We start from the raw sequence: 14776 nt of genomic DNA, 5'->3' as shown, positions 1-14776 counted from the left end.
AAGAACTCACGAATAAGCCTCTTCTTCTTCTTCTTCAATAGCGTACTTGATGGTGATTAGTCAAATTTGATTATCATCATCAGTTTCACGCGTTATGAATAAACACTTCATAACCATTCTCACACAAAAATGACTACGAATATATAGAAATACTGATTAAACAATGGGATATTGCGACATTCATTCAGCATAATGATGAGGTTGATGTTGGTCATCGAGCCAAGACAATTTTCAGTGCTCCAGTCCATCTTGAAGGTCGGGGAATGCGACCTTTCCCAAATCAGAGATATTGGATATGCTCCAGCTATACTGCAGTAGATCTGACAGGGCCACTACTCTCAGTATGTGTATTGGATTAGCATTGCCCCCTCCTGCATAGTACATCATAATGCATCACCCCCTATTCTACCTTGTTTTTTTAATCATTATTCTATACTTCTTTGTCTTTAATCTTCTTGCATATAGAGTTGCGGAATTTTTCTACACACCATCACCATCTCGATTTTAGCTTTGTCAAAGTCTTTTAAACCTCCTCGTAATGAGTCTATCACCCGCTCATAAGGGGGGGGGGGGCGGGGGAGAAGAAAAAACTTGAATTGGAATTCGCACTACAGAACGGCTTCTGCGAGCATTAAGTGACAAAACAAAACAAAACTAAACTAAACTAAACTAAATCGTTATACCGGAGTAGTTTCGGGTGAATAACCTGAATAGCATGCTGGCACGTAGTTAAGACAACCCCTAGAATTTCGTAATCGAATTGAAGAGGTTACACACACTTAGATTTTTTTTTTTTAAAGAAATATCTGTGACGATTTGGCAAAACTATGTAACACGCACTAAAAATGAACTGATGCCTAATTCTCTATATTGGATATGCTCACAGATAAGACGGATGTACAGTGCGGAAAAAAAAAACCCAACCCAAAACGGTAATTCAACTTTACAGTATTAACTGTTTCAAAATATTATCAACTATATGGAGAGCGCAATGATGGTTGTGAGGAAAGGGTTACTCTTCTTCTTTCCACTGGTACCTAATTAAATTGTGTTGATAAATGTCATGCATGACTGAGCACCATAACTTAAAGACAATAACAAGTTGCGCTTTTTACAAATTTGATCGTTATTATGGAGGAACACTGAAATGGATGAAATGGATGAGATCTGAAATGGATGAGATCTGTCGATGAAAGTGGTAAAATAAACAGACCAGCCTGCACGACTGCAGGTTTGGTTTAGAGTTTCCTCTAACCTTTTATGATCCACCTGATCACTCCCACAAAGGCAACCCACACAGGCAACCCACACAATCCATTTTCTCTGTTCATACTAGTCCAGTGTATACTCAGTACCCAAGACTTGGGGATGTCGCTGCGACTCTTTGGATATGTACAACAACAACAACTGGACAGTGTGGGATGGCTTTTGTTGGAGTGACCAGGTTATCCGACAGGTGGCCATGCTAGGTTGAAAGTTACAAAAAACAAAAACAATGACTCTTGACAAGATAATTCGCAACGTGCAAGTACATATAGTAGTATCGCCTTCGTGGCATCTGCTCAATAGCAGGGAACAGCCAAAATATTAATAGCATAGCCGCCTGCACTGATAGCATGCAGAGAGAGATAGAGAGAAGTGCACGGATGGCTGAGGCTGCGCTTCATGACATTGAGCACAGAACTTCATTGAGTCATCAGAGCAGTGTGTTGTGCAGTGCGTCCCCTCGCCATAACGGCCACGGCGTACAATGTACTTTCAAGTGAAATGCTGTACAAACTGGTGGAGCTCATGAACGTTACTCTACAGGCGCTCGAAAAGGAAGGACGAGAAGAGCAAAAAAAGTATGTTTCAATTGCGATAAATCTGTTTGGTTCATCGAATAATATTCGAGTTACATGATGAACTTTACGATGCTAAATTGATATCCGGAGTAGTTTCAGTTTTAGACAATAATTTAATAGATTGTAGTCCCACCTATACGCACAGGTGTCGGTTACTCGTTTGCCATCAAAGTTACGAAAAAACGACAGCCGCGCCGCGTGCCATTGATCATCATGCATGTCCACGCATTTCTACGTTTATGCGTTGGCTTTATACTAGTCTAAATTCATAATTTTGATGGGTTTCTGTTGAAAAAAAAAAAGAAACACCGATGTTCAATATAGGCTCTCTTTCTAGTTTAGGTACGAGTACTAGTCTTAGTACTATCGACTATGGTCTATGCCACTAGTCGTATCTGCCAGCTGTCTGTAAAACACAGCCCGAATGCCGAACGCGATCACAGTCCCGGGGTGGTATTCTGTAGATTATAGAGGCGATCCTTATTTCGATCCTAGGACTAGTAGGAGCGCGCGTAGGACAGAGAATAGGATACCCTAGGACAGGCAAAATCGGTATTCTGTAAGCCTGTCCTCAGAGACTCCAACCCCAATGCTTAAGCACCTTCTAATCTGGAGATTCTCCCGCCCGAAACCCCTAGCAAATGGGAGACTCTAAGTTGATGTGTGTGAGGCGCGAAGTTCCTTGGGTTCTAGGTGTTCTCTGGTGCTATCTAAGGCTTATTTTTTCAACATACAATAGAAATAAGCAAGAAATCCTTTCCACCGGGAGACACAGAGCCAGGGCGGGAGAAATCAAATCTCAAACGGGAGAACGGGAGATTTTGCAAAAATGGGCTTTTAGCTCAAATTTTGAACTTTTGGAGGATGTTGGGGTAAACTGGGATATTATCACTGCCAAATTTTGCCCTTAATTCAAAGCTATGATAAAATATATAAGATTTTCTTAAATAAATATAAGTAATATTAAATAACGCTCACATTATTCTATGATCGATATGCTTGTAATAATAATGTCTTGCTTATAGTTACTGTTTGTCCTGCTTAAACCAAACCAATGTTCCACTTCTCCCAGGAAAAAACAAAACAATGATAACACAAATATGAGACCTATAGGAAATAGTGTAGCAACCCGTTATATGTGGCTAGCATCAAAAGTCTTTGGGTCTGAGACATGTGTGCCCCATTCTAAATATTCGAGAAAATTCATCAAATCACAATTTTTGTCCCACTTCACCCTGCTAGCTCTCCCTATCTTTATGGTAGTACTACAGTGTAGTATAGACTTACATGCAGGGCAATGATAACAGAATAAATAAAGGAGATTACTGATAGATTAAACAAAGATATAAACATTGAGCTACTATAGCTCCATGATATCCTCGTATAAACACGTAAGTTCACTACATTTTGAAAAAAAAAAAGTTAACCCATCCACATGGACTGTTAGGTCAGCGGGTTGCGTCACGCACTACATATGTCTTAACAATAATGTGGGCGTATGGATCGTTGCGTTACTAGTACTTTATTCTTCACGCAACCTAGAAGCGCACTGCGTACGTATCTTTTTCTTTATTACTAGATCTACGTAGCAACGACTTTGAGGGTCACGTAATGTCGACGGCGAACAGGCTACTTGCACTGCATCCGCATGACGTTCGGGCTGACATTGAGCATAATAATAATGATATTAATAATAATAATAATAATAATAATAATAATAATAATAATAATAATAATAATAATATAACAATAATTATTATTATCATTATTATTAATTATAATAATAGCTTTTGTTGTTATTGTGTACATAACGTACTTTTGATTTATTTTGTGCTGAATAAATTGAAGTGTGAATTGAATTGAAAATGGCGAACAACAAACAAATAAACACATACCAGCCAGATAAAGAATACAATTGTTTCGAACATTATAGACTGCAGTTCTAGAATCCTCAGTATGAGAGGAACAGATAACTCTGTTACACGATTCATGTATTTATTTTCTTGTTCATGAATATACAAAATAAGAGACAGTAGGTCGTCAGTAGGCCTATCGGAAATACGCAATAGCCCGGCATAAAGCGCCAGAGAAAGAATGCCTAGAGGCTATCCTTATTTTTGCTCCTAAAGTTTATCCTACTTGTGCTTACAGAATACCACTTATGTTAAGATCTCATTAACATCTAATGACATCTAATTAACATAACAAGTTACAGACTTTTTTCTGTTTTTTTTTTTTTTTTTTCCTGTTGCAAACCATGTAAGCCATGCAGTTTATAGTATAGAATATAGAATTAAATAGAAAGTTGGTTATTAACTTCAAAAAATTTTTGGTTTCCTTTTCTTTTTTTACTGTTAGATGCCAAGTTCACCTAGACTTAATCATAAACGCTACAACTTAAGAAAGCGTTCATCAAGACCAAACTATGATGAAACCACAGCTTCTGAGAATGATGCAAACAACTCTGGGTCCGAGACTGATTCATCTGAGCATGACAACACGCTTTCTGGAAGAAACCCACCTCCTGCCGCAGATGCACCATCTGGCATGGACACATCACCTGGACCTGGTGCAGACACCACTCTAACTACCATCAGTGGAGCAACTGACGAGGATGGAAATGAAACTCTCAGCGATAGTCTACCTAAAGCATCGAGAAGAAGGGGCATCACAAGAACTTTAGAGAAAGACGATTGTGAAGTGGAAAAGTTGGCTTCTCCTGCAATGCATCGTTCTAACCAAAATGATACAGTGGAAGAGCCAAAGGGGAAGCATGAACATCTACCTTTACCTGATAACAAGCAAAACCATATAAAGCAAGGGAACTGTGTAGGTTATTTTGTACTTATATTTCTTCTTCTCATTGTTCTTCTTATATTAAAGGTATACTTCTTCAACAGTCATGATTTTCATGATGCTGGTGCCAATACTGCTGACATAAGTAAAGAAATTAGCACAATACCAATACCAGAGCGTTGGGAAAGACTCAAACTGGAGCTAGAATCCCTTAAGCAAAGTCACAGTGACATTGACAGTAACTTTTGGGATCTTATTGTGGGTCCGTCATGGAGTCATGTGCGAGGAGTCAAGTCCCCCATTAGACCAGTGGTTTTGATGTTGGTGGCACAGTCTGATTCGCCAAAACTTAGCACAGTTTCATCAGCTATAGCTTCATTATTTTCTAGAGTATTTAGTGCTAATGAAGAAAGTATTGTAGAGATTTTGGGGAATGATTATTTCTCAAAAGAATCTGGCCAAGCAAAGTTAGCAATAGATACCAAACTAAGGACAGACTTTGATAAGGGTAAAAAAGTAGCACTTATTCAGGATTTTGACAAACTTCCAGCATGCTCCATTCTATTGTTCCATAGTTACTGTGACAATGAGTATGCCCCTTACCAAGATGCAGTTCTAATATTTACAGTTCAACTCAATTTTACACTGCCACTGGATGCAGGACAAAAACTTGTAGAAGAATCCCTTCAGGAGCATCTTGCACAGGTGTGGTCACAATGCCCAGAGGAACTTTCCAGTGATAAAATAATGGCTATGCACAGCAGAGTGTCTAATAACATTGTCTACATCAAGTAGACTGCAAGCAGTTTTGGGGTGAATATACTTAAATGTGTATTATATTCAAAATACGGTCATTGGTGTTGTGCATGACATAGATGGATGTATACTGAGTACCAGAGAAAACAAGGCATCACATCTACTGCACTTGTATACATACTGTATATTCCATTCCAATTAAAAAAAAAAAAAAAAAAAATGTTAAAGCCAATTTACAAGATCAGTTTTTATCCACGATACATGCATATTTTTTTTTTTCAATATTATCCAATAACCCATCTTTGTTGTTGTTTTGTTCTTACCAACTGTTGGGAGGTGGGCTAGGGGATCTGTATGGCCTCTGCACATCGTCTGCGTGTTGTCCGTCATTTTTCATCCATCACAAATACAGTATCACATTTTACCTGCGCTGTTTTCTTGTAACAAGCTTAGTGACTTTGAAACCATTTCTCCAAATGTGACCAGATTAGAGCAGAGATGCACGTACTATATATAGGGGATCTTGTTATCATGGAGCTGTCTGAGATGACATGCTATGGTCAAGGATAAATTAAGGTCAAATTTTATCATGTAAGTCTTTCTTTGTATTGCCTTGTCCATGTCTTTTCATTTCAGTGAGCAGCAACAAATGTATCACCAATCTTGATTGATACAAGTACATGTGTAGGTGCGCTTTGTGAATCTACATTGTACATCTTGTGGTTTTGCTTTCCCTCCATTTTTGTGTCTGTGTCTCTGTCTAGGTGGTCACCAAACTTCTGTTATTTACTTAGGTATAATCCACTAACACTAATACCATTCTGTCTATAATTCTTGAATGCAATTGTCAAATGCAACCAAGCTTGAGTCATACAAGTGTAGGTTCTTTGTGTGAACGTACAAGTTTTATGTTGATAGAGCACTGTCAATGTTAAAGGTCATGTGATCAACTTTGCACTTTCAAAGTCAATCTGCCATTCACAATATGATATTCCCCCAAATTATGCCAAATCCACCCTCATTTTCCATTGCAATGAATGTAATTTTGTCATACACACAGACACATAAATGCTCACTTACTTGTGAAGATTATCAATTTGTGTAACACAGACACATGTATACTGTAAGTACAGGTCGTACACATAATACATAGTTATGTTTGTAGTATGTCTTCTAGCTACATGTACTTAGTCAGTAGAATACAGTTCTGCTACATACTGTAATTGTGGCATTGATTCACGTGAACCACCCAACTATACCACATACTATACCACATGTACTAGCATTCAATGCTGCAGACGAAAACTTTCGTGTACATTCTACTTTCCCTAATTTTGTCTACTCGCAAAGGTTTAATGCACACAAACATTTCTGGTTTTGCAGTATATAGTGATTATGAAGAAAAGCATAATGCTTCATCACTTAAGCGCTGGATATTTGCTCATGAGTGAAGGTTTTGAGTCTGCCTCATGTAATATCTCTGACTATCATGCTATATGTACATACACACTGCTTCAGCTCAGATGGCTTCCAATTTGTCCTGGCTTGTTAATTGGAATTACCCTTGTTAGCATTCCCCTTCCTCAGCAACTTCCACTGGGAATACTTCAGTAGTGTGTTCTCTACATCCCATGGTTCAGAAGCTAAGGTTAGCTTCAGTCTGATGGCCCTGCGTTGCCTTTCTTTTGTGCTTTTGTTTTGCCGTAGATACTGTTGATTATGTTGGTCTATCATAAATGCAAACTGATACTATAGATTAAATACCCTGTACATGTACAAGTAGTGACATGATATACATACTGTACATTATTTGTACAGGTGTACATGTGTATTGACCTTTGAACAAATCACTGTCTTACTGTACATTGTTTAGTACAAGAAATTCATTAGCATTTGTGTGTTTGTGTGCAGGTCATGTACAGTCAGCCTTGCTGAAAATATGACTTATACAGTGTATGAGGGATATACAGATCAATAGAATACTAAAAGATAAGAGGACTTGAAAACACCATAGACTTTGATAGGCAATTATTCAATTTAAGCAATGTTGACTCTATGTCTTATAAATATCAAAGATACATGTATGTTGGTACAATGTACAATGTGAATTCCTGTATCTCCAGCTCTCTCCTGACATCAGTGTTAATCAGACTGTATTGTCACACAATAATGTATGATGATCACACTGCCCTACAAATACATGTACTGAAAAACAAAACCTTGTTAACTACGTGTATCCTTCAGAAATAATCCTCTTGTGAATTTCTGCACATTTTAATGACAAGAATGTCTGAAGACATGCAGGTGTCAAAGATGATTAAAAATATAATGCATACAATTGTATAGCCAAGGAATATGAATGTTTATTTTTTTGATCAATTTTCAGTAGAAGAAAATCAGTTCCTTTCACCAAGAGATATTAACAGGTACAGACAAATCCTATTACAGTGTATAACAAATATGGGTGCATACAAGAAAATCTTGTTTAGTATGAGAGGATTTTACCTGTGACACTGATATTATTTCCCTGAGTCACTTTGTTCATTTTATTTTTAGGAGGTTTCATTATAACTAGAAAATTCTTTTGGTCCCAATGAGTATTGACATGGTGATTCCATCTCATGTTTTGGGCAAGTGTAACCCACAGAATATTTTTTATAACCAGGATTTGAAGTTTACTCTTATCATCTTTTGAACAGAGAATAAAGAGTCAGAATATAATTGCAATCTCACTTTTAAAACAAAACATTTTTTATCAACATTGGAGTAAAAGAAAATGCTTATATGACTTTAAATTGCTGATACAGTGTACATTGTATCTTGTTTTGGATTTATTGTCAGTTGCCAATTTCCACTAGGTGTCATATACAGTACACTTAATTCTGTTTCACTGTCAATCATACACCTCGTGCAGACAAAGGCCTCTAGTTGACAGTGACTGACAAAGTCAAACACAGAAATAGTCATGCCTTGCCCGATTCTGTAATTAATCAAACTCCTCTCAATTACATCATACATTGAAAATGAAGCTACTGTACCATATGTACTGATCATTACTGCCTTTGAGCTGTCACCATCTCCCCAAATGAAAACCCAGTTTTGAATATGTGTGAATAAACCATGTTATGTTGGCACATGTAACATTATGTTCATGCAGTGTTTGGTTGTTGTGTTTTTTCAGCTCTGACTGCCCGACAGCGTCACTGTGAATTAATGAAGGGCTCGACACTAACTCTTTTGGGCCAGTGAAATCTTTAAATCTTAAATTCTAGTGGCCCAAAATAAAAGCGAAAGTAACAATTTAGTTGCATTTTAAATTTCATTTGCTCAATCGGGTCACAAAATTTATCTCTTGGCCCAACAGCAATTTTATTGGCCCTAGGCCACTGCTAATGTCAAGCCCTATAATTCAGGTAAAACTAAATTGAGGATGGGTTGATTTTGCCAACATGCATTTCCCATAGACACTTACCAGAGTATACTCGCGACTTGTCATTGGTGCATCAAAGGGTTAAACACCCATGTCAGCTGGTGTAGGTAGCTGTGCATGTAGCACAAAATACATACATGTGAGTACTTGGTGCTGCATGCACACAATGACATCCCTTATAATGTTTGAGGCCGAGAGAGTGAGGAATGGAAAAGGTACAGTGGTATAAAAGTGTAAGGCTTCTGAGGCGAATACATGTGTAGCTCCCCTCCCCCATACACACACACAGTGGATGAATTGAGCTGAGAAATATTTGGTCAAATGCAATGATTGGCCTGATGGTTGAACCATAATTGAGAGAGATAGAGGGAAAGAGAGGAGGGAGAAAATGTATAAGAGGAGATATTGTGAAACTAAGCATGACAGAAAAGTGAATGAGTGGTAAATGGAAAATTTAATAAAACAACTTTACTTAAGGACATTACGAAACTTGGTTTTTTTTTTAGTGATTTCTCGAATTTTCATTTTTTATGGACAAGAAATGTTTCAGGTTCACTATGTGCAGCTTATACCTCATGGACACTGCATTTTAGGCTGTGCTGAATATGGGATAGAACTGATAGCACAGTTTCTGTCAAATATAAATAAACTTCAAAGCAGAGTACAGAAAATGAATTAATTTCTCTTGATCATGCAAACTGGGTAGGAAGTCAGGATTGTTCAATGAGCACTGCACAATACATTACATGTACCTACAGGGACTGCTGTTTGATTTACAGTATATAATGCAAACTTCTGATATTTTCCTTTCCTGCATATTGAGGGGGGGGGGGGGGGGGAGGGGGTTGTTACATAATTGCGACTATAGTACATGAGTTGTCAATAGAGATTTGCATCACTCGAGAGGCCACTGCATATTCTACATTACTTACAGCTGTAATCTCTTGAGAACATTTTTTATCTTGCAGGCATATCATATTTGTAAAACTGCACTGTGCATACTATTACTATAGGACAAGTGTAATACACAAAGTTTGTGTTCTGGGGGGTGTTTCATCAACGTTTGTCGGCACTGAGAACTTGAATCACCATAGTAACAGTCGGTGACCAGAGCATCTCAGCCAATCAAAACTAAGGATTTTACTGAAATTGGTCAGCCCCGACAGTTGTCGGTGCTGACAAGCGTTGATGAAACGCCCCCCAGATGCGGACTCTATACGAACACATTCTTGCAACTACACTTGTATAAGAGATTTATGGACATGATGAGATCAAAATTTATTATGCCATGAACATATCCTAAAACACTTGATAAGTTTCATATTACTTAAATTCCCCTCCCCACCTTTCTTCTAATTTACCAGTCTATGCGGGAACTTTGGAGATAAAGCCACATGTATTGTTTGTCCCATCAGTGACTGGCACTATGCAGCTAGTGTACAATGTAGTGGTCCCCGCTTAATACAGATCTCTCAGAGTCGCGGAAACAAGCTTTTGACATGACAGTTATTTGAAGCAGGGCTCCCACCTAAATGGTGGCTGGTATTGACCTGTTGCAGATCATCAGAACTGCACTGAGCATATCAAATTGTGATCAGTACCTATGACTCTGCCAATGTCAAGAAATAGGCAGCACTTTAACTTGAACATGTTTTCACTACGCCATTTGAGTGTGAGTAGAAGCTGATGATGAATGATAAAACCACCTGCACAATGCCACTTTATTGTGTGATCCCACAAATAAAAGTATCCAAGATTGGTTAAAAACAAACAAACAAACAAAACAAACAAAAAACAAACAAACCTTGGTTCTGGTTAGGAAATTATATCCCTTTCATTCCTTGTCAGTATTTCATTATTATTTTCAGGAGCAACGGGAAAATTTAGGCAAAATGAGTCTGTATGTCCTGTACACTCATTGTATGCCCTGATCGAGTCAGAGGTGTAGTTCCTATTGCTAAAAGTAAAAATACTTGGTAACATGTAAAAAGTTTTCTCCGAAGCAGTTCCCAATTATCTGGAGAGTACGGTACTTTTGCAGTAGCAGGTCACTGACATCACGAAAGAATTCCATTTCTCTGTAACTCATTTCTCATTTGATGAACAACAAATCACATTTTTTCCCCTCCCACCAGCCTCTCTTATGTTCATTCAGACAGCACAATGCATGTCTGCTAAAAGTTAGTCTCTTGTCATACACTGTATTTTTCAGTGTGAGAACAAAACACTTTAATTGTATGGCTTTTCACTGTAAACCTTGTACAGCAGTGTAATAAAAGAGATTCTGCAACAGCATTATACTATTTGTGTGTGTGTGTGTGTGTGTGTTTGTACAATGTGATGTCAATGCAAAATGTACGTACCACAAAAGGACATAGTGCACTGCTTTGCCTCAGGGATATGTCTTCATTGTGTTATGGCCGACAACACAATTTTATGACATTTGAATTCCACTTGGCTGCACTGTACATTCCCTTCTTAAAAGGAAAACCAAAGTAGTCCACTAAGAAAATAGGTGATTTTTATAGGCTGATCTTTATCTGGTTTTCAAATGGAATTTCATGCACAGCTATAATTTAATTAATGACTGTATTTCATGATGCACAAATTTAATTAGCATATAAAATACACATACACACATGTACACACATCCAACAACCAAGTAACTCTAAATTCAAGTGGTGAAGTACTGTACATGTACATAATGTACTGTACCTTCATGTATGACAAGCAGTGATTCAGGCCGGGACAGTATCGTACAAAAATACAAAATGGTAAAGATTAACAAGTCAACAAGAACTTGAGAAAGTCTTGCACATGTTATAAAAGGTGTTGTCTTTCTGAATTATTCTTTGAGTGCATTTGAAACCAATTTTCCCTGCCATTTTGTTGTTTGTTGGTTTTTAGGAGATTTGCTGAAAATGCACTATGAAGTGTACATGTTACAATGTTTTTTGTGCAGTCAAACTCAATGGAAGAGACATTTTATGTAGGCATACTGCTCTTAAAAGACAGAAAAGCTTTTGAGTGAAATTCTCAATGACATGTAGATCATGGTTTATTGATACCAATGTACATGTTGTACATGTAGACAAAGACTGTTTGAAGGCCACAGTTTTTCTATTCAAAGCTTAAAGGTCCTGTTTACCTTTGGGAGCAGTGATTTGAAAATTTTTCAAGGTATCACATTTGATACATATATGTGTAGGCCTGTCGTATCACAAAAATTCTACCATATAAAATTTTCGCAGTAAATCCTTAAATATAAGAAGATATCAGTATTCTTCTCAATAAACCATAACTGTAGATCACCTGGTTTAGTCTGGACATTTTTTTTTATCATAACAATTGTTCACATTTTGTGTATTTAATGATACTTAACATTGATTATACGGATTCAAACTTTTACAGCTGGTTGTTTCTATCCATAACTCACATTTTAGAACTACATTTTAAAGCACTAATGCTGGGTTTGTGTTTCATACTGCTATGTGCAAATGGTAAATTATACCTTTAAAGGGAAGGTAAACCCAAAGAGCAATGTGGATTGAGTGAAAGCAGCAACATTAGTAGAACACATCAGTGAAAGTTTGAGAAAAATCGGACAATCGATGCAAAAGTTATGAATTTTTAAAGTTTTGGTGTTGGAAACGCTGGATGAGGAGACTACTAGAGGATATGACGTATGAGTGGACAACAATACAAAGAAAATATAAAGGATATTCAACAAAAATTCACTTTTCTAGAATTATGAAAGAGCAGTGGACCAACCGCTTTCAGAAAGCAGGGGGAATAATTGCTACCCTTAACATATGTCAATATCAAGTTGATGGAATTTGTAATTTTCATGAAAAATTGATTTTTGTAGTATTTTCTTTATATTTTCTTTATATTGTAGTCCACTCATACGTCATACCCTCTAGTAGTCTCCTCATCCAGCGGTTCCAACACCAAAACTTTAAAAATTCATAACTTTTGCATCGATTGTCCGATTTTCCTCAAACTTTCACTGATGTGTTCTACTAATGTTGCTGCTTTCACTCAATCCACATTGTTCTTGGGGTTTATCTTCCCTTTAATGTTTCATCTCATCCTTCCTTTGGCAATCTTCTCAATTCACCCTGTCATTCATGTATGCTTGTCAGAGGTTAGTGGGTGACTCACTCCGGAGATGATTTTAGGGTAGGTAAACAACAGACTTGTTGCCTGCCATAACCCAGACAACTACATTAGTACATGTACACAAATTAGTGTACAATGGGGGTATCTTTACCCAAAGTTATTCAAGACAAAGTCTAAGCTTGGGTGATACAAACCCATAATGCCATCAATTGGGGGAAAAAAAAAAGAAAAAAAAAAAACTTGGGCAGTAAATCATATCATATGAATGATCATAACAGCATGGTTTCTTCATTCAACACTAAAACCAATACAGCATGGACTGTAGCGAGCAAGATGGATGCAGTGTAATTTAGCTTTCCAAGAGCAAATATGTGACATATTCGCATACACCCATGCCAGAATACACTTGTATATCCACAAGCAAATTCGATATCACATGGTGCAACTGCAATGTGAGACGAAGAATAAGATACAATATGTATGTATAATGCACAGAAGCGAGAAATACAACTGGGGGGGGGGGGATGTGAAGGGATGTGTGTGGGAGGTGTCCTCCTGCCCCCGACCCCCCCCCCCATGGTACCATTTTTTAGATGTAAATCATGCAATTGATAAATAAATATATACATATATATATTATATATATATATATATATATGTGTGTGTGTGTGTGTGTGTGTGTGTGTATATATATATATATATATGTGTGTTGTGTGTGTGTGTAATATATCTTATATAAGATGCATACTAAATTAAACAAGGCATGAGTAAGCTTGTCAGACCTGTGAGTTTTGCATGAGAAAGACCTCGAGGCATGATTATCACACCTGGTGTGCAAGACTTGGTATGTCTGAAAATAGGAATGCTAAGAAGTGAAATGACATAAATGTATAGGCTCGAGAGTGAAATATACATGGAAACTTGACGGGTACCTTTACATTGTCACTATGAAAGCTTATGAAATTTGCAATCACCAAATTACATGCACCTTTAGAATCAATGGTAGACTCCTATGCATTGAAATTTTGATTGCTATCTACTGCAATGCTATTACAGTGTATCAGTGTGGTGCATGAACACAAGTGTCAGGGATGGCTCATTTATTTATTTATTTTTTTCTAAAGAAGATATCGAAGTATTGAAGTTAGTCTTACAATCATATCATTTTTCTTAATGTGTCATTCATTTTATTAATATTCAAGACTCGACATTAATAGTGGCCCAGGACCACCAGAAATTCATGTTGGGCCACCATTTTCTAAGAAAAGATATTTTGGTAACCCAATTAAGCCACCAGATTTCATTGCTGGGCCCCAAAAAGAAAAAAAAAATAGTGTCGAGTCTTGATGTAATTATATACTTATATGTACTAGTATATGGCATGTAAAAGGCTGTAAGTTATTTGTTATTTTTGTTTTCTTTTTTGTGTAGTTGAAATAGGCTCTATTAGTATTCATAATCATATTAATTCATGATCTTGAAACCATAGGCCATACATGTATTTTATTTTGGCATGATAGCTCAGTAAAATCTCTTTTGAGGAGCTTTACAATTTAAAAAAAAAAAACAACACACAAACAAAACAAAACAAAACCTTAACCTTTGATGGTTCTCCTCCTGAACATGGTTAGGCCTATACGACTCGTGTAACAGACTCAGAGGACATTTCCATGGGAATTCCATGAAGCTAAACAAGACTACGATATAGACGTAGTTTTAGCAGAACATGCAATGTACAGTGCACTCCTATCAACAAAATTCCTGTCACAACGAAGTGAAATTAAGGACGGAACACTTACCACTCTATGTATTTTTATGGTTATTTGTT

General features: G+C 37.1%; 2 protein-coding genes across 2 annotated transcripts in view; one reads left to right on the top strand and one right to left on the bottom strand.

The window, feature by feature from the left end:
* The window catches only part of LOC140240428 (uncharacterized), a 53496-nt gene that overhangs the window by 37825 nt on the left and 895 nt on the right, over positions 1-14776 (bottom strand). The window lies entirely within an intron of this gene.
* LOC140240787 (torsin-1A-interacting protein 1-like) lies at positions 1730-8528 on the top strand. The gene is made up of 2 exons (XM_072320561.1): positions 1730-1844; positions 4203-8528. The coding sequence occupies exon 2, from the start codon at positions 4203-4205 to the stop codon at positions 5433-5435; it is 1233 nt and encodes a 410-aa protein (XP_072176662.1). The 5' UTR covers positions 1730-1844; the 3' UTR covers positions 5436-8528.

This window comes from Diadema setosum, chromosome 17 (assembly GCF_964275005.1).
Source record: "Diadema setosum chromosome 17, eeDiaSeto1, whole genome shotgun sequence".
Lineage (NCBI taxonomy): Eukaryota > Metazoa > Echinodermata > Echinoidea > Diadematoida > Diadematidae > Diadema > Diadema setosum.
This window is presented reverse-complemented; position numbering and strand designations above follow the sequence as displayed.

What these genes read in the sequence shown, in the direction of transcription:
- LOC140240787 (XM_072320561.1), top strand. Translation starts at nt 4,203, where the DNA reads ATGCCAAGTTCACCTAGACTTAATCATAAACGCTACAACTTAAGAAAG.